Genomic DNA, 20048 nt, shown 5'->3' on the forward strand with positions numbered 1-20048 from the left:
ATATACATTACTAGAAACTTTATGATATCTGTTTGTGCTGTCCGATTGTGTAACAGAAGCTTAGTGTTTGTTTTTACACCTGGTTATTTGTTTTACGTATATTAACACATGTATCAGACATTGTAAATAGGCCCAGCGCCTGTGGGTGGCCAGGTTGGGCCCTGACAGAGGGACCCTGCAGCCCAGAGGGTGGGCAGGTGAAGCTCCCACTTAGCCATCCATGGCAGTGTCAGGTTGCAAGACTCAGCAACCCATCACTGTGGCAGATCTTAAAGTGGGAACTTACGGACACCCCCATGCATCTCCCCCCATATAGACTGCATGGGGTTTAAATAAGTCTGCCCACTCCACCTACCTGTCACATCCGCACAGTGCACACATCTGCCATCACCCAAGATTGCAGGGGGGGGGATACTCCCACTGCCATGTTGGGTGATGGCAGGCCCATATGTGCTGATGCAACAAGTGGGGGGGCAGGCTGACTTATTTAAGCCCTGATCCACCTGTATCAGACTGGGATGTTCAGTCCGTGGCAGGCTGGTGTTGGCCCTGATTGTAAATAATATATTTACTTTAAATAAATAAACAATAGTTTTTTAAAAAATGTTACAGCCACTCTCACTTTCCAATAATCTTATTGGCTGTGATACTGAGCAGAGAATAGACATCTGTTACTCATTTATTTTTATGTGAGCATAATAAAACACCTTCTAATCTCTTTCCAGGACTGAGTCAGTGGCTGAGAAGATGCTGACTAATTGGTTTGCTTTCCTTCTCCACAAATTCCTAAAGGTAAACAGCCAGCTACTTCAACCCTAAACCTGTTTTGTTTGTTACTTTTTTTTGTTGATTTTCTGTGGTCACCGCTAGACAGTCAGTATTTTGTATGATGAATTCAAGCACATACCAGGAATTTAGGTTTGCACAACTAAATTGAATTAAAGTGCTCTGTTGCCCTAGCACAATAAATCCAGACTTTCTGCAGTTAGGAGATGCACTGAAAATTGCAGGACGATCAAACGATTAATGGGAAGATGTGTAAATACCGCATAAGCAAATCAGGATGAACTCTTATTGTTGTACAACTTCCCTGCAAACAAATACAACAAATGCTCAATAAACTCTGCATAAGTTGTATGCAAGCAAATCAGGATGAATGCTCAATAGGCATGTCATCTGGAGAAGCCCTGTCTTAACCTTTCAGGTGCCTGACAGGAGCCAAACCCAGAAACACGGAGTAATAGTCAGGAAGAGAGCATGGAGGTAGAGATGCAGCTTTAGTTCTCTAATCTGAGATTTTAAAATGTGATTCTTTTTGTCCCCATTTCCCTCCTGCTATGCATTCTGAGTATTGCTATTATTTGAGAAGGCCATAATTCTACAAAAGAATTCTCTGCACTTTCCCTGGACTTCCATGGGAAAAGTCAGGATGATTTAGGATTCTGGTACAGGTGTGTCCTAAACTAGTTCCCTTAGTACATGGCATTCTAGATTACATTACAAATGTCACATATGCATACTCAGCAGAGGGAACTCAAAGCACAGATAGAACGGACTGAAAGTGAAAAGTGGTCTCAGGCCTATGCAGTTTAGTTCCCTTGTCTCTTATCTGCATCTAATGTATTCTCAGCAGCTGGATATTCATCTTGGGCACTGGATACTGTTTATGGTTCCTTCACATGGCTACAAATATCTGTGTGAGCCCATTTGATCTTGGTGTCCAATAGACATTTACACACTTTTTATACATTTGATGAGGAGGAGGAGAATGAAGATTGTTTACAGAACATCATCAGTGTGCATGATGTCTTCCAGAATTCCATAGGTAAAAATAGACGCCCCTGCCCTTAAGAAGCTTACAATCTAAAATAAACCATTGGAGAAAATAATAGAGACTGACACAAGAAACAAGAATGTGAAGGGTTGGATGTGGGCAAATGCAGTTACACATCAAGTGGATGGATTTGAGGAGTGGTGTCATGTGGTCTCAGAAAGAATAATGTTAACAGCAGAGTTTTGGAGCAAGGTGAGAAAACATAGGTGTTAAGGGGGAAAGCCAGAGAGGAGAAGGTTGCAATAGTCAAGCATGAACCAGAGTTTTAGCCAAAGGACCAGAGAGGAGTGGGTGGATTTTTGCAATATCATAAAACGAGAAGCAAAACAACTTTACAACTGATTGAATGTGAGCAACAAATGAGAGGTTATAAGTGGTTTCTTTTTCTTGAACTTCTAATTTATTTAGACACTTCAACTGTAAATATTTCATGTTGTTTTTTAGTTCTGTTTCTATTAATGCTACTAACCAAATCGAATGCATTGCCAGCAATATATTTAGAATACTATTTGACAAGATCCTTGCCCAGTGAATTGAGCGATATTATGGCCTTACCTCAGGGTGGAAAATTGGATCTGGCCAGTGAGCTGGCTCCAAAAGTGACCAATCCTGCATGGGCCATTTTACAGGTGGGTGGGACTACCCACCTGTCAATCACCTGACATCATAAGACATCTACAGTGAAACTTGACTACTATAGATACTAGGTCTAAAAGCCGGCACTTCCTTTTTTCTGACTAAATACTACATAAATCATGGGTACATCCTTTCTGATTACATATTTCTACAACTCATCATGTAATCCTTTGAAACCAAAAATATGCGAGCTCAAATCAGGCAACTTTGCCTATGAGGCTCAATAAATAAAAAAGGCAGGGTTGTATAGCTGCTTTGAAATTATGCTTGTTTTACTATAATTTGACTATCTTTGCCAAGTTCTGTCTTTGTCAGCGTGTGAGTTCTCTTGTGTTCTGTGTCAAACAGGAATGTGCTGGAGAGCCGCTCTTCATGTTGTACTGCGCTATCAAGCAACAGATGGAAAAAGGTCCAATTGATGCTATTACGGGGGAGGCACGTTATTCCCTGAGTGAGGACAAGCTGATCCGGCAGCAGATTGAGTACAAAACTCTAGTGAGTGGGTGCCTTCTTGAACAATTTATGCTGGCACCAACCATCATGGGGAACATAAAAAGTACTGAATCCCCTGGACTGAACTGGGAAGCTAAGTGGCAATGATTTTTTTTAATGCTCCAGGCCCTCTGCATAATAGTGGACATTTTCATGGTGATTCTTACAGTGGAAATACTGAGCATATATCAAAGCAGAGAAGCTTCCTGAGAAAAAAATGTAAAGCCCAGTCAGCCCTAATAGAGCATGTCTGTGAATAAAAACAGAGAATCAGCACTTATAGTTTAAAGTCAGCCCATCACTTTCAGTGCTAGGACAAATCCCTTCAGATTCTATATAAGTCCAAAATGAAAATGGGCAGTCAAGAATCTCAGCTAGTTCTAATTCTAATTTTTGAAATTGTGACTGAAATTCCATGATTTATTGGCTGTTTATATGTATAGTTGAAGTAGGTGATGGGGAAGGAATTAGGAAAGACATCCCAGAGTGGACTTGCATGATCTCCACCTCTTGGACTAATATGTCATTTGGATTGTGGATTGTTTAGGGAATCAACATCTCACCCAGTTCCTCCACAAGGTAGTCCAAGGGCTTTTATCCCCTCCCTTCCGCCTCCCCCCCTTTTTTAAAGTTAGAAGCTGCTCGGAGCTAGGAGGTGGCTGCTGCCATGGAGGATCTAAATAGGTCCACAAATGCCCCTTGAATCATCTGGATGTGATGACATTCTGTCCTCCCAGAGACAATGTATGGGAATAATATAATGACCACCATGAGTCAATGCTGGCAACCATATGCTTTTCCCCATACAATGTGCCTGAATGGCTGGATGGGAAGGAATAAGCTGAAGCTGAACCCTGACAAAACAGAGGTACTGTTTGTGGGAGACAAGGGAAGGTTGGGGGATGTTGACCTGGTGCTCAATGGGGTACAACTGGCCCTGAAAGACCAGGTCCACAGCCTGGGGGTCATTCTTGACTCCCAGCTGTCCATGGAGGCTCAGGTCTCATCTGTGAGCCAGGCAGCGCTGTATCAACTCCATCTGATACGGAGGCTGCGCCCCTACCTTCCCAATCATCTGCTGCCATCAGTGGTACATGCCCTGGTCTCCTCTCACCTAGACTACTGCAATGCGCTGTACGTGGGGTTACCCTTGAAAACGGTTTGGAAGCTGCAACTGGTACAGAATGCGGCGGCTCGCCTGATTAAAGGCAGCCGCCGGCAAGATCACCTCACTCCAGTGCTAAAGGAGTTGCACTGGTTACCGGTTGTTTTCCGGGCCCAATTCAAGGTGTTGGTTCTGACTTTAAAACCCTATATGGTTTTGGCCCAGTCTATCTGAAGGAGTGCCTCCAGCATCAGCAGCGATGCCACCCAACAAGATCAGCCTCAAAAGCCCTTCTCTCTATCGCACCAGTTAAAACAGCTAGACTGGTGAGGACTAGGGAGAGGGCTTTTTCAATTGTGGACCCCACTTGAATTCCCTCCCAAATGATCTCCGCCATGCCCCCTCTATGATGAGCTTCCGCCGGGCCTTGAAATCCTGGCTCTTCAGGCAGGCTTTTGGGGTGGGCTAGGTTTTATTATTGTTGTTGAGATTTTTAATGTTTTAATGTATTTGTATGTTTTTATTTTGTACGTCACCCAGAGTGGCTGGACAACCAGCCAAATGGGTGACTAATAAATTTAATAAATAAAAATAAATAAAATTATATCCTGACATCACTAGGAACCATCTGCTGCCCAGTTTGCAGCCTGTGTGGTATCAGCTGCACTTCCTTGCTGTTCCAGGCCCTGATGGGAAAAAAGTTTTTAAAGCCCCTAGAGCACCTCATAAGTTCCTATTTTTAATTTCATCTGTGTGGATTTTTAAAAATCTGTACATTAACTACAGAAGCAGGACAGAACAAATCTCTTTGTGTCCAGAAATGAAATGCATGTGAACTGGAGTCAGAGCAATCCATCCATCCTTAAGTTGAAGAGGTGAAGCAGACTTTCAAAAGCGTTCTGTACTTGATCCGTATGCAAGGAACAGAGAGAACTACAGTATTTGTACATAGACAATTGTCATCTTAATATTCTGATTTTTTTTCTTCTCCTTTCTAGATCTTGAACTGTGTGAATCCTGACAATGAGAACAGTCCTGAGATTCCTGTGAAGGTGCTGAATTGTGACACTATTACTCAGGTCAAAGAGAAGATTCTGGATGCAGTATATAAAAATGTCCCATACTCACAAAGGCCGCGAGCTGTCGACATGGACTTGGGTAGGAACATCCCTGCTTTGTGAGAAGGGAAAGAGTTACATATGGAATGGGAGGTGGGATTGAGATATGTCTTTGAGAGGTGTGCCATATTCAAGGATTGTTTAGAGCAACTGTACAGTATAGATATTATTTCTGTAATAAGACTACTAAAGACTAGTCCTTTTTTTAAAAAAAAATATTATTTATTACTTGATTTATATCCTGCCCTTCCTCCCAGCAGGAACCCAGGGCAGCACTTTTTTTTGGCACTGTTCCCAATGAGTCTTATGTCAGGTTCCTCCACTACCCCTAAAAAGTATTGTCTTTGAATGTTAAGAAATCATGCTGCCTAATTCTACAAGGCACATTCAGAAAGCTTGCTATACAGGTGTGAAAAGGCAAACTTGGGTCTGTAGTGTACCTCTGCAATATTGGGATTGTCTGAGGTGTCTGGAGCAATAGCAACAGCTTTTTATAACTGCAGTGGTTTTGTATGGTTTTTATAATTGTATATTTTGGTGAAGGGTGGGTAAGTAATCTTACAATAAAATAAAAAATAAAAATAATAGGAGGAGAATTTCACCCATTCTTCCTTTCTTGGAGGATCAGCATTTCAGACAGCCCATGTCCCATTTTGATGCCTGTACTTCTGTCCTTGATTGTCTTATATGCCCTCGCTTCCCCTACAGAGTGGCGGCAAGGCCGAATAGCACGAGTGGTCCTTCAGGATGAAGACATCACCACAAAGATTGAGGGTGACTGGAAGCGGCTAAACACCCTGATTCATTATCAGGTAAGCAAGCAAAGCCTAGCATGCAGCCTACATCAACTGAGTAGCAGACAAAGCAAAAACCCAGAAATTTAATTCCTCTGAATCTCCTCTAACAAGACAGTCAGGGAGAGTCACATTCTTATGATAAATCAGAATGGTTCATTGTGTTCACGTATTAAAAGAGAAAACAGCCCTGACACACTTCTAACAGGAACAAGCAGAGCTGAAAATTGACTAAATTAAAAATGCCAGCTGTGTTCACAAGACAGACAGCATATGCAGAGGAGCTCAGCTCCCAGCACTATGGATGCGGAGGTCAGTGCAATAGCTGCTGTATCAGAAATGAAGGGCTGGAATGTGAGAGGGGAGCATGGGGGTGAAATCTGCTATGGGCTGCAGATGATGCAGCGGGATAGAGTGATAGTCAGAACAAATGTCCCAAGATACCAGGCTGCATGGGCAATTGGTTTTCTACTAGTTCACACATACAAAGGTGTACTACAGCTCAATTTAGCAAGACTGAGCTATTTCATATGTCACTGTCTCCATACTGTGAGGATCTGGACTCAGTTCCCTGTTCTGCCACAGAGCCAATCTGTGACTTTGAGCAAATCATTTGGGTTGTAGTCCCATTGCCCCACCTGCAAATTCAGTACTAATTAAACAAAGCGTGCATCAGCTAGGAGGAAGTTAATTATGTTACGCTGCAGATCATCAAGTATGAGTACTCAGCCAAGTCCATCTGCTTATCGAAGTCTGGAGTGCTACACAAGAAATGGGTGTATTGGAATGGAACTATATCAGTCCTAGGTGGAACAACATTCCAATGAGCAGATATGCTTTATCCTTTTTTTTCCCCCCAGTGGACTTTTCATTCATATCAACTGAAACCTCCCACTCAGTAACTTTTTTAATTATTCACCAAAGATGGTGAGACATTGAGTCTTGTTCACACAGGCATTTAATCCAGGAAGAGTGTGTGGTTGTTATCAGGTCTATATTGTGCAGGAGATCATACAAAAATATATTGTTACCCCGCTTGCCATAAATTCTATGGATATATTAATTCTTCTGGGTGCAGTATCTTCTAAAGAAGAACAGATTTTCTTACCACTTGTTCTTTCAGAAGCTCTTTTCAGTTTGACATAAATGTAGCTAATTACAAAACCATGTGGTGGCTTTCCTTTACAATTAGTCTGTTGGGAGGTGGCAGCAATCTGCTGTCCACATCACAGAAGTCATCCTTTCCATTGGTTAGTCAGGAGGCAGGGTGCATAGCACAATTCACCTCTTACCCTGTGGTGATGTCCACAAACCTTCAAGCATAGAAATAAAAAAGAAAGGGGAATTTGCATTGTTTAGCCCAATAAGCACATCAATTAATACCTAAAATGCTGGACACTGGGTATCCCAAATGTTATTTGACCGCATGTACATCCTCAGATCCCTTCACACATTGGACGCATAAAGAATCCTTCACAAGATTAGCAGGGAGTGAAGTTGCATCAGTCACTGGCTTGTTTCCCCCAGTTCCGCCATCCATGTGCTGAGCATGGTCATTGGCAGAAGGAAAGCCTAGAAAGAGGACATGTGGACCACTTTGCATGAAGATTTCCTCAGTGATAGAACCCTGATTGCGCAAGGTTCTCACTCACACTAAAGTCTATACACACTGAGGTCTCTGCACAAAGGCATCCCCCCTGGTGGTGTCCATGCTTAGCACATCAACGTTGGGGCAGGGAGAGAAAGCTGTGGGGTCAGCACTGTAGCCCCACTCTCCAGTAATCACAGTAATCATTAAAGTTAGTGCTATTTGTGAACATTTTCTGTGTGGGAATACAAAGCATTTCTATGTTAGTCATAGACATGCACAGCATCCCTGCACTCCTATGTTGCTTTCTCCTTACACTACTCTTCTTATTAGCTCTCATTGTTATTGGACTCTATTTCCCATAATGATCCGTGATCCACTGGCCATCTGGAAATCAGACAAGTGAACACATTGCAGGAATGTGGTATTTTCAGTACCAGAAATTAGGTTACCAATGCCTTTCTTTCAATGCAAACATGTGTTATTCACGTCTGTGTGTCAGTTAAGTTATGTGCTTGCAAATGTAACACTGGATAACAGAAAAGGCCTGACAAGTGTACAGCATTTTACTATATTTAGCAAAATTTAAAATCAGTCTTGCTAAATTGTGTTGTCCAGGAAGCTGAATACATGTTGAATCCTTTGCATGATCCAGGTCTCTCTATAAGCCAAGTGAAATAAAAATCACTTTCTGATGGTCACAAACCACCCAGGTGAATACAGTGCTTATTGAGAGGTAAGCCCAGATGAGTTAAGTTAAACTTTCCCCAATAAGTGTGCTTTGCATAGCAATCTAGGTTTCCTACCTTGCCTTCTATTTTTGCTAGTTCTCTAGTAGGTTTTGTGTCTATTACAGGGATATCTGGGGCCATATATACTGTTGGTGTCATCTGCATAAACCATTTATTTATCTTCAGTCAGCAAATAAGTGAGCCACTCTCCTAGATGCGGCATCTGGCAACCTCTGCAGTCCTTGCAATTCACTGCTTGATAACCCCATTTCCCCAAAGGATTCAGCATTGTAATGTGTGCCAATGACATTGTCCAGACAAGGATTGCATGGCAGAGGAATTCAATGAATTTTCAATTGCAGCTACTGATTAGGGTGAAATAGAGAGTGCACTAGACTGAGAGAGCAGATTTAACCCTTGCTGAGATAGGGTTATCTAACCACCAGTGAGCCAATGGTTAGGAATATTTGACAGGTGAAGGAAAGATTAAAAGAATGATTGTGTTGCAGCTGCTTCACATTTTCCTATGGGAAAGGAAAGGAACTTGCTGACAGGTGGTTCTCCTCTGGCTTTATCCAGTTTCCCATTAATTCTTTTTTAAATATCCAGATGTTAATGAAGGGGGGAGTGTTCTGAAGGGTAATGATGAAGTTCTGTTCCTGAAGCTAAGCTTCTGAATCCTAACCAATATATGGATGAAGGACTGAAGAGCCCCAGATATGATTTTATTACTTACTGTATTTATATAGGCAACACAATAACATGCGGGCAGCTTAAAAGAAATAAAATATTAACGTTCAAGATTAAAATGATAAAGCAAAACAAATAAATAGCACCATACAAACTTTTTTCACCCACAAAGAAAGAGGTAAAGACCAATTATACATCAGGCATTGAGTCCACATTTTAAAATAAGAAATTATTTCAAAGGCTTGGACAATGAAAAGTTTTTCATTTGGCATGGAAAAGGCCATAAGGAAGGTGCCAAACAAGCCTCTCTGGAGAGGCTATTCCAAAGTCAGGGTGCCACCACCAAAAATGCCTTGTCCCTAGTAGCCACCCATCTTATTTTACTTGGCAGGTGCACACAGAACAGGACCTCTGAAGAGGATCTTAGTGTTCTCAATAGATATAGATGGGAAAATCCGATCTTGCAAGTTACCTGGTCCCAAGCCATTTAAGACTAGCACTTTAAATTGGACCTGAAACAAACCTGACAAAACATTGGCCTAATACAATAAAACACCCACTCAGAATTACCAATCTTATAGCCCAATTTTAGAATTGCAGTTTCTGAACTGTTTTCAAAGTCAGGCCCACATATAATGCATTGCAGTAGTCCAAATGTAAATAATATCCTAACCCACCTATCAGCACTGACTATCCCCCTGAATATGCAGGGGAGGTGTCTTATAGTACAGTCCCACATTGCAGTCTAGCTACATTTGTTGTTTTGTTTATTACTTTTACTTTCTGCGCAGTTTCATTTTACTAATTGTGTGACAGTGACACACGCACACCCATTCCCCCCTGCTGTGCTAATTATTAGGTGCTCCATCCTTCCAAGAGGAAAATTGGACTTAAAAATAAGAGCCTGCTGCCCTCCCTGCCCCCAACCAGTGAATGAGATCCAAGAGCAATAGTGTTAGAGCAGCTGTATGGTCAGAAGTCTACCATCCAAACAAGCTAGAGCTAACTGTTCTGGTGAGATTCTCTCCATATCTGTTAATGGGAGGATATCAGGATTTCAGAAAGGAAAAGGAAAAGAAGAAAGGGGGCTCATCATAGGAGCTATACAGAAGGGAGAAGAGCAGGATGAAAAAGGAGAATGCAAAGTATAGCAAGGTAGAGGGGGAAGTAGTAGGGAATTCTAGACAGCAACAACAACAAAAAGTGAAGCTTCGTTGGTTAGACAGATTGATGAAGATCTCAATAGGTGAGCAGGTCCATATGATATCGCACCAGTGGCACTATGTTCAGTCCTCACAAGGAGGCTAGATATGCTTGCTCTTTTAGATAAGATAAATCCTGTTCACAGTTCTTGTAATTTTAAGGTACTGGGGGATGTGTGCTGGAGAGTTGGATGCAGTGCTGCCATAAAATTAAATCAATACACTTTTATCAAATGGTAGACAGTGCTGTGGGTAAGGGGGCCGGCCACTTTGCTGTTTTTCATCACCATTGGAAAAAGCTGCCTGAGCACTCCACTTTGAGTGGTGCTGTGGACAGTGCGAACTCTCTAATAAGGTGAAGTAGAAGAAAGAGAAAGGAATAAAAGAGGAACATTTTTAAGGCATAGGAAGCTATTGTGGTGTTCATCAAAACTTTTATATTGATGCCCATAGCAATGACACATCTGCAGTCACACCTCACTCACTGTTGAAATAGAGGTGTTTGCTGAGGATTGGGTCAACAACTGCATTTTCCAGAGGATACAACCATTGCAATTATTGTCACAAAAATGTTATTTCCCTGCAATAACATTAAGGAAAGCTGGAAAGAGAGATGTTCTGATTTCCCCCTCCCCCACCCTAAAACCCCCCCACAATTGAAGAGTGCACATTTTTTGTGCAATGAACTGATAACCTGGAGAGGCCCTTAGATGATGTGGTCCTTCTTGTTCCAGTTATGATAGAGATCCTTAGTTTAGGCTAATGCCATTGACTGTAGTGCAGTACATGAGGAGTTACTATATCTCATTGTTTATCGTTTGACCTTAAGTTACTATGGGGTTTCAGAGGAAATCACCTTTCCCTGTGTCTGTAGTGTCCTGTGCTTCTATGTCATCACATTCCATTTTGGCTGAAGCACAAGGAAGAATCAATTGTATACTTTGACTGGAGCAGGAAGGGCATGGTGGTGCAAGACAACTCCTGTGCCAGTACAGATTGATCATAGTGGGCCAACTGAACTTGTGCAAGTTGCACAGATATGCTCGTCTGTTTGTGCTGCTGTGTAGGTGTAGTCTAACTGTTGTTGCAAGTGGTACACAAACACAAAGGAGTGTTCCCACAAGTCATTCATGAAAATAATAACATGGAAAATGCTTGTATCCATTATGTGAGTCAGACGTAGGTGTGATGGGCTACTTCCAAGATTCTTCACATAGACAAGCTCTCCCTTGTTGGAAGCATTTTCTCATTATTGTGTGTAAAAAGTTTTGATGGCATTTTTCAAGGTACAAAGTGCTTTACAGTTCTCTCCTGTTGATCCTCACAGCTGCTCTGCAAAGCAGCTACAGCTGACAGATCATGATTTGCCCAGGATCCCCCACTGAGCTTCATAGCTAAGCAGGGTTTGAGCTGTTATCTGCCTCTGCCTAAAACCAACATTTAGTACACAGATAAAAATGCATACTGCTGATCCTGGGCTTGCACACTGGTATAATACAGTACAAATGCCAGCTAAGATTTTTGAAAAACCACCTCAGCTGTTATTAAAAGGAGTGGAGAAGTGGGGATTTTCACAAGGAGCTAAACAACTAAGAAGCACAAATTCCCTTTACTTTGAAAATCCCAGCCCAGCCTCCATTTAAAATAATTGAAAATCAACTAGTATACAAATCCCTTTGGTAATGTGGAAAATCTCAGCATTAATATAAGCTACAGCTATCATCCACCATGCCCGGATCATGTAAGTGTTAAATGTTCTTTTGCTGTGCAATATCAACCTCTGTGTGGGGCATCTGTGCTGTTGTATGCATACATTCCGTCACAGTTGCCTAGGGCATGCATTTCAGGGATGCCAGTATTTTGCTGTGCTCCTGGTTTGTCCTTTACATTAATCAGCCCGTTGCCCCAACTGACAGTAATAGCTGTTTCCATTTCATGAGTATGAAAAAGCAGTAATTTGCTGCGAAATGTACACAATCCTTTCTTAACATATACCAGATCATTTAGCAACCTGACTAGAGATTGCTTAAGCTGCAGAGAGCAGCTGTCCTTTCTGCAACTGAAGTCTTATCAAAGTGACACTCTACAAATGCTAGTCACAATTTTGAGTTCATTCCTAACAAATTTTCTTTTCAATTCAGTAATAATATTCTTTTTAGTTATCAAAATTACAGAAGTTTCAGGGCTGGAAAATGTAATGAATGCATGTATATTCTAAGTAGGACAATCATCAGGTGCCCTCACTTTATTACTCAGGGCTAAACTGATGACTGTGCTTCTTATTGTAATAAATGAGGGCCCCATAATATTTAAAAGTAGCAAACTTTTAAAAGTGACTATTCCTTTGAAGGACCAAGTGCATAGTCTTAAGTGTGCTCCTGGACCAAATATTGCTTCTGGAATCTCAGGTGGTAGCTGTTGCCAGAAGTGCCTCTTATCACTTTTAGTTAATTTGCAAGATGTGGCCACTCCTAGGGAAAGATCCTCATGATACACAGCTTGGTAACCTCCACACTGGACTGCAGCCGCGCACTCTGTATGGGTCAGCCTTTGAAGACTGTTCAGAAACTTCAGTGGGTTTAGAATCTAGCTTGTTGGTGATTGGGAATACATTACATCTGTGCTGACAGTCTTCAGTGGCTTTCAATCTGAATACAATTAGAAGTGCTGGTTTTAACTTTGAAAGCCCAAACAGCCTTGATCAAGGTTGCCTTGGGCAGCATCTCCTCCCATATGCATGCATGCACAGACACAGAAACATAACATGAGTCTTGCTGGGTCAGACACCCCAAAACACAACATTAAGATCTTGAGATGAGGATCTTGCTCTGAGTCCCTTCTCTATAAGGAGTGACATGGAGCAGATCCTTCTCAGTGGTGTCACCAAAGTTATAGAGCTCCTCCGAAGAGGGAAACTTGGATACTCAAAACCTGTTGTTAACTGTAGGAATCTAGCAAAAACGTTTAAAAAACATTTCAGAATACATTTGTGCAGGGGAGAACATGTTGATTGAAATGGTTAAATTGGTATATTATTCTGTTGGATTTTAATATTTGTATGATTATTTGTGCTCATTATGCTATTGTGGCAGTTATATGCAATCCCACTTTCAATACTGTTTGTGCTTGCAAAAGTTTTGGAGCTGTCACATTGTTTTATTTCCAGTTAGTGCACATCCTGTAACTTCCTGCTGAAATCACGTATCTTTTTATACCTCAAATGTTCATCCTGCTAGACAGCAATAATGTGGTAGCATTGGGGAAGCATTGCAGAACAACCTTAATAAACCAGAATAAGTCCACCATTAATGCACGATTACTGTGTCAAGAACAAGTTGCTGAAGACAACTGCAATAAATCACCAGTCTGGAGGAGCCCATAACCTGTCTCCCACAAGAGAGGCCCAGGAAGAATGGTTACAGCAACTCCATTACTAGGGCTGCCACACTCCTCATCCAAGGCTAAGCCCTTCCCATAACTTAGACTGGTTTCCTCAGTGGTCAATATGCCAGCACTCTAGCCCTGATGTGCAGCATTGACCCCATCAGAAGTGTGAATCCTCTGGGACTTTCCTTACCCAGGAGATCCTTGACAATATTCAACACCCATACAGCTTGAAACTCTTAATCTTATAGTTCTTTGGCAGTAGTACATTTATACCCAGTCTTCCTGTAGTAGCAGAGTGCAGCTTACAGGTCATTTCTACCACATATGCAAAATCCAGGTTCAGGCAGTGGTGGTGATGCAGGAACCTGCATCCAGCAATGTGTGAGCATAATAGTTCCCTTGCACTGGACACAGGGGGGCAAAGTCTCATTGTACCCTCCATCACCCAATAGTAAATTGGATTTTGAGCCATCCTATTTAATGTGAATGATACTGTCAAAGGCTGAAGCTTCCAACAGCACTGCACATTTGTTAGGTGGGAGGAAGTTTGACGAGAGAGCACCAGCACCTTAGTCCCACAAGCTGATTGCACATATTCAGCTCTTTGGCATTTTCTGGATCTTTAATGCAGCTACAAAACCTTCAAAGGGGGTTTGAAGAACATGTAACTGAGCACAGAATTGGATCCGTAAATATATTCATGTGTTGTATGAATGACCAACATATCTGTGTTGGCCTACTCTAAAGGAGCAGCTCTCTGTATAGAGATTCAACCCAAACACAAATCACATACAATTCAGCCATAGACAATAGAAATCTACAAAATCCCCATTTGCTTTTTCCAAGGGCCAGCATATGCCAGCATGTCGTTAACTTCAGATTAGCAGTCCCTATATACCATTTATTACCGATTGCAATAAATAAAACTGAAAATGTAAGTGCTCTGAAAACAGATTGAAAGATTCAAGAAGACTGAAGGGGGGAAATATACCTTTCACAAATGCATCCTTTTTCAAGAAAAATGGCTTGCCCTCAATTTAACAACAAACAATGTATAATCACATGTGTAATGTTAATTCTAAGGCAGCAGACCAAGTCAATGGAAAGCTGAAAGCCCTAAAGAGAGATTAGAGACTACAGTAGGGCTACGCTTTTCAGCAGCTCACTTTTCAGCATTCCACTAATATGGCAGTGTTCAATTAGAGTAAGGCCCCACTCATACGATGCTTGTTCCGCTTTTATGGCATTTTTTGGGTGTCGGGCACCATTTTATTGACGGAGTCCCACTTTTCGGTGGGTTTCGCTTTTAGGTGGGGGTCTGGAACGTAACCCGCCATATGAGTGGGGCCATACTGTATTTCCAATTTGAAATTAGAGATAGGGAAGAATAAGCAGAAAACAAAACCCAGATGCTCTATCCAGTAGTTCACTCTCATTGTTTCATTCAAGTGAATGAAAAAAAGTATTAGCCAATTTTTCTGTTGTTTTCTAACCCAGTGATTAAAAACATTAAGAAGTAGTAGAGAACTTCACCAGTGAATAACAGGTCAGTTCTGAAACCAAATGGGCTAATTAATTTAGAAAAGGCTTCACAATAAGCTACATGTATAGAACTGGCAGGTAGGACCCATACTTGAGTTAATTCACATGGTGTTTGGACACCATCCATTAATAGTGTGCTATTAGCAAAAGTTTAGGATATATCATTTTACCCATTCCTGTCAATGTGTTACAAATGTTACATGGCTCAAGTTAAAAGCAAAATTCTCTAAACATGTACTCCAGTTGCCATTCCAATGTCATTGCATTAATCTAAGTTGGCTTTACAAATTTATGGATTAAAAAAAAAGACGTTCATCAGTTTCTCCTGCATCTCTAGGATTTAGGTTTAAAGGAATGGTGTGAAATGGGATAGAGCAAAGTGTGTGTATCAGATGTTACATTAGCTGACAAGAACAAGCATTCCACCTCAGTCTTGGATGGACACAGAGTTAGAAAAGCACTAGGAGAGAGAGGGAGAGGGAGAGGGATAGAGAGTTAACTACAGCTCTGAAAAAACTATACAGACCCAGAAGCCTGGGAATGATTGCTTTTGTGTGTGAACTGCCTTTTGTATTTCAGCTGCTGGAATTAAACCAAAGTGGCAGCTAATAACATCCTAAGAAAATAATATGATTGTTGATAGTTTCTTCTAGAGACTTACAAATTGGGTGAAAGGAAGTGGAGGAGAAGAAATAACAGAGGAGCAAAGTGTTGTGCTTGCCAAATATAAATACCTTATTCTTGCTGCATATCATGCTAGGCCCTATTGTTAACAGAAAGAAAAAATAACATTTATAAAATAATAGCTTCTGTAATGAAGGGCTTCATGGGTCTCCATACATTACTCATTGTTTCCCTATTGCTGGGAACTAGCTCTTTTTCACAGCTCATTATAATGCTTATCATTTATGTAGCACTTTGACAGTGCAATCCTATATGTGTCTACTTCAAACCAAGCCCTGCTTGAGTTCAGTGGGACTTTCTCTCAGGTAGGTGTTTATAGGATTACAGCCTAAACTCATCACCTTATGAATTCTCAGAACATCCTTGTGAGTGAAACAAGGCGTTGGGCTTGGACCTAGGAAAATTGAATTCAGATCAAAACATTAAGTTGTTGTGGAGACAAATATGCTAAAATAATGCAAAGCACTCTTTCATGCTGACAGACAGACACGCATACACACACACACTAATAATTAAAAGAGAACTGTGACATCCTAGACCCCGGTTTGTTTGTTTGTTTGTTATAAGTATGTTATACCACCCTAGGGTGGTTTACAAAAGAATAAAACAATTAAAAATACAAAAAAACCCCACAAAAATGATAAAAGCTCCATAAAACAGCAGGATTTTAATTGCATCAAAAAAGCTAAAAAAAATAAATATATTAGGACTGGGCATCTTGTAGGTAAGAGCAAAGCTAGTCAAGACAAACATATAGTATTTTAAAGTGAGAACCTGTGTCTCTTATTAATTTCTACAAAGATACTCATATCCTTGAGGTTGTGTGTGCACTTAAGCACTTTACTGGCTCAGGTTTACATTTGTTGAGCACCTTCAAAATCAACAGCTTGCTAACAATTTAATACCAGCAATGGGGTGATTTAAAAGGCTTGTGGCCCCATCCAAAGTCAATCAAGTCAGACACAAGTCAAGAAAGCATTCCCAGTTTGAAGAGTTTGCCATTTTAATTGTCATAACCATTCTATGCTAGGAAGCTGTTAATACAAATCTCAGAGATGTTAAGGTCTGTTAATGAAGATAAGTTAAAAACTATGTGACTCAGATTTATAGGGAGGGTAAAATTAAACACTACCACTAAAACCTGCTATAACAAAATCTCGTTAGTGTTAATGTTCATTTATAGTTTGACTTCCTCAAATTTAATCCCTGTTCCTTTTTGGTGCATTTGTGGAACTGGCAATCTGAGATCTTGAAAGATGATTTTATGACTTGTTCAGCTGTAAATCAAACTTTTAAAGTTCATAAAAATGGTTAAAATAAAAAATGGTTTAATAGGAATGTTTTATGGTCCATAACATTATTATAGCTGCTTTATTCCCAGTGTGTTACTGTTTTAATTGGGTTGCTGCAATTCTTAGGAATCTCCATTTTTAGTGGATCAAATGTAATCCTAAATCAAAATGACCAAGAATGCCTTCAATATGATTTCTCCTCCCCCCTCCATTTCTCAGTCCTTTTCTTCAGGGACAGAACAGACCCACAGGGAAATATGCCCTTTATTTTCTCCGGGGTCTTCTGGCACCATGTGTCATTGCATATGTTTCTGCCAAACCTGGATTGTAAGATTTATAATTTTCAGTGTTTTTAGCTAGCTATACTCTGTGAGCATCTTTTAGGACAGAATTTCCTTGCATTGTTCCATTGCTTGTTTATCCTCTGTGCCCTTTTCTTCCACTAGGTGTCTGATCGCTCTGTAGTGGCCCTTGTTCCCAAGCAGACCTCATCCTACAACATTCCCGCCTCTGCCAGCATATCACGGACCTCAATTAGCAGATACGGTAAGAAGCAAAGTTACATGATCCAAACTTGACTTTCCAGATTAGTGGTCTAATCAGATAACTTTGCCCAGTTTCAAGTGGCCAGCAAGCTTGTTAGAGTTCTTACTTCTGGCTCTGAGGTTTGGCACACAGGCAAGCATTTCACAATCACTGTGCAAAGTCCAAAATTGTATGGTAGCTTTGGTGCACACATAGATCACTTGGCCTATAGGAACCATCATTTTCTTATCTTTTGAGTTATGGCTTTCTGTACCTTTGGGACCATCTCTGTGTGTACCAGAACTAGAACCATTTGTTTGAAGCTGTTACTTCTACAGAGTCATGGTGAGTTGCTTTTTTTTTACATTCTCTGTTCAAAATCTGTTTTAATGAATGCTGAATTCAAATATCCAAGGTTTGCAAATCTCCCCAGGGAAATTAAAATACTTAGTTTACAAAATTAACAAATTTGGTAAGAATTCAGGCAGGCCAGCAAATGACCAGATCAAACATTATTCTTTTGATGTGCGTGCAAAACTTGTTTAATTCAGCCTTCCTCAACCTGGTGTCCTCCAGATGTTCTGGGCATCATCCCTGACCATTGGCCATGCTTCCTGGGCTGATGGGAGTTGTACTCCAAAACATCCAGAGAGTGTTAGGGAAGGCTGGTTTAATTGTACACCTAAAATGTAATACGTGAATAGACCAATGAGTGTTTGGGAAACGGCTGTACCTAAGATCCTCGCATTTTGGTTTTGGGGAAGAAATCTATGAGTACTTTTGGCTCAGTCCTGAAGTGGAAAGTTGTGTATTATTTGTGTATTCACAAAGAGCCAGGTTGGCTGCAGTTTGCTGTCAAGTGTGCACTCAGTCCCATACCTGGATTTGCAGTAGTGTTGTCTGGAAAATCCCCCAAAATTAAAGTTTTCTGTAAAAATGAATTACAGAATTCATAGAAAAGCTGAATAAATTATCATTTTCTGTTAACTTGTTATTGCAAAATAATGAATTGTAATTGAGTCTTTATAACATTGTTTAGTTATTTGCTATCATATATTCTACATTCCATTTGGTAATTTTAAAAAGAATATTGGGGTGTAACGATTGTGGTGTATGATTATTTTATAAAAAAATCAAACTGGATTTAAAATAAAATACCAAACATGAGAATTTGGACTTGTTTATTTGTGTCATCTCTTTTTGGCAAAAGTTTGTGTTGAACCAGAGATTTGCTACACCATATGTCCAGTAATAAAACACCAGGATGTTTTGCTAAAATTGCAGGCAAAATAGATTTTTCAGCTCTTTCATTCCACTGCCTGGTTTGTGAGAAAGAAATCTAAGCAGCATCTGACTTTGTTCCTCTAATTCTTAAAATATTTGTGTGAAAGCAATGAAGGAAAACTTTTGTTAAGTCAGAAGAATACAGTACTTTGTAGAGAGAGAGCACCATTACAACTCTCTGCAACAACGTATCTTTGCTTGCAACTGTCTAGGAGTCCTTTGCCATGAAAGTTGTTCCAAGCCAGGATTCTTTTAAAGATAGAACTTAGTTGTACCAGGCAATATCAATATTGAACTGTTCAGAATCAGAAGTTGACATAAGAGAATTTACACACTAAGTCTCAACAATTGTTGCTAACATTGATATTGATCCTCTGATTGTGCAGATGGCATGCAAATGAAGCCGCATATTTACTCTCTACATTTGCATTACGTTTTGGTGCAAAACTGGATCTAAAAATAGAATGATTCAGTGCTCTCACTGCTTAATTACATCCACAGAAATATTCATATTTATCTAAGCATTAATCAAATTTTGAAGTGAAGCTTCAAAAAAATTTGTAATGATTCACTCATTCTCCTACTAATTTATGGGAATCCCTTTAATCCTACTGTCACCCAGAAGGGAAAAGTGGCAAGTTAAGAAACCAGCCTGAGCTGGTCACAGCAAAGCAATCATTTGCTTGAAAACAAGGAGGAACAGATAACAGACCGATGAACAGTGCATTGCCTGTCTTGACTGTACTCCACAAAACCTACTCAAATTCCCTAGTGGATAATAGCAGACTTCTCACATGGCTTGGGCTGATACTGAACAATTCAGTATCAGCCCAAGATTCAGCAAGTTTTGTTTTCAGTTCTAACTGGATGGCCACCATGTTTTACCTAATTAATCCTATCATCCAAGATCCACTGTGTCCAGGAGATCAAATGTGGTTGCCCATAATACTACCTGTATCATACCTCATCCATCATAAAGTACAGAAAATGCCTGGAGCATTTTGTACCATTCTAAAAATCAGATGTGTCAGGTCTCAGTGAACTGCAAAACTGTTTGTGAAAGACTGTGACTTGGTTGTGTGTTTACATTTTCATTACTCTTTAAATATGCCACTGAATTTGCTTTCACTGTTACAAAATTGTG

General features: G+C 40.5%; 1 protein-coding gene across 4 annotated transcripts in view; it reads left to right on the plus strand.

Annotated features, from left to right (window-relative positions):
• Window positions 1–20048, plus strand: part of PLXNA2 (plexin A2) — a 627239-nt gene that overhangs the window by 583279 nt on the left and 23912 nt on the right. For all 4 annotated transcript variants that reach the window (XM_061632052.1, XM_061632055.1, XM_061632053.1 and 1 more), the window contains 5 exons: window positions 726–792; window positions 2819–2965; window positions 5066–5225; window positions 5894–5997; window positions 17542–17641. In XM_061632052.1, coding sequence (XP_061488036.1) covers window positions 726–792; window positions 2819–2965; window positions 5066–5225; window positions 5894–5997; window positions 17542–17641 — 578 coding nt within the window. The remainder of the gene's footprint in view (window positions 1–725; window positions 793–2818; window positions 2966–5065; window positions 5226–5893; window positions 5998–17541; window positions 17642–20048) is intronic.

Source organism: Rhineura floridana, chromosome 6 (assembly GCF_030035675.1).
Source record: "Rhineura floridana isolate rRhiFlo1 chromosome 6, rRhiFlo1.hap2, whole genome shotgun sequence".
In the NCBI taxonomy this organism is placed as follows: domain Eukaryota; kingdom Metazoa; phylum Chordata; class Lepidosauria; order Squamata; family Rhineuridae; genus Rhineura; species Rhineura floridana.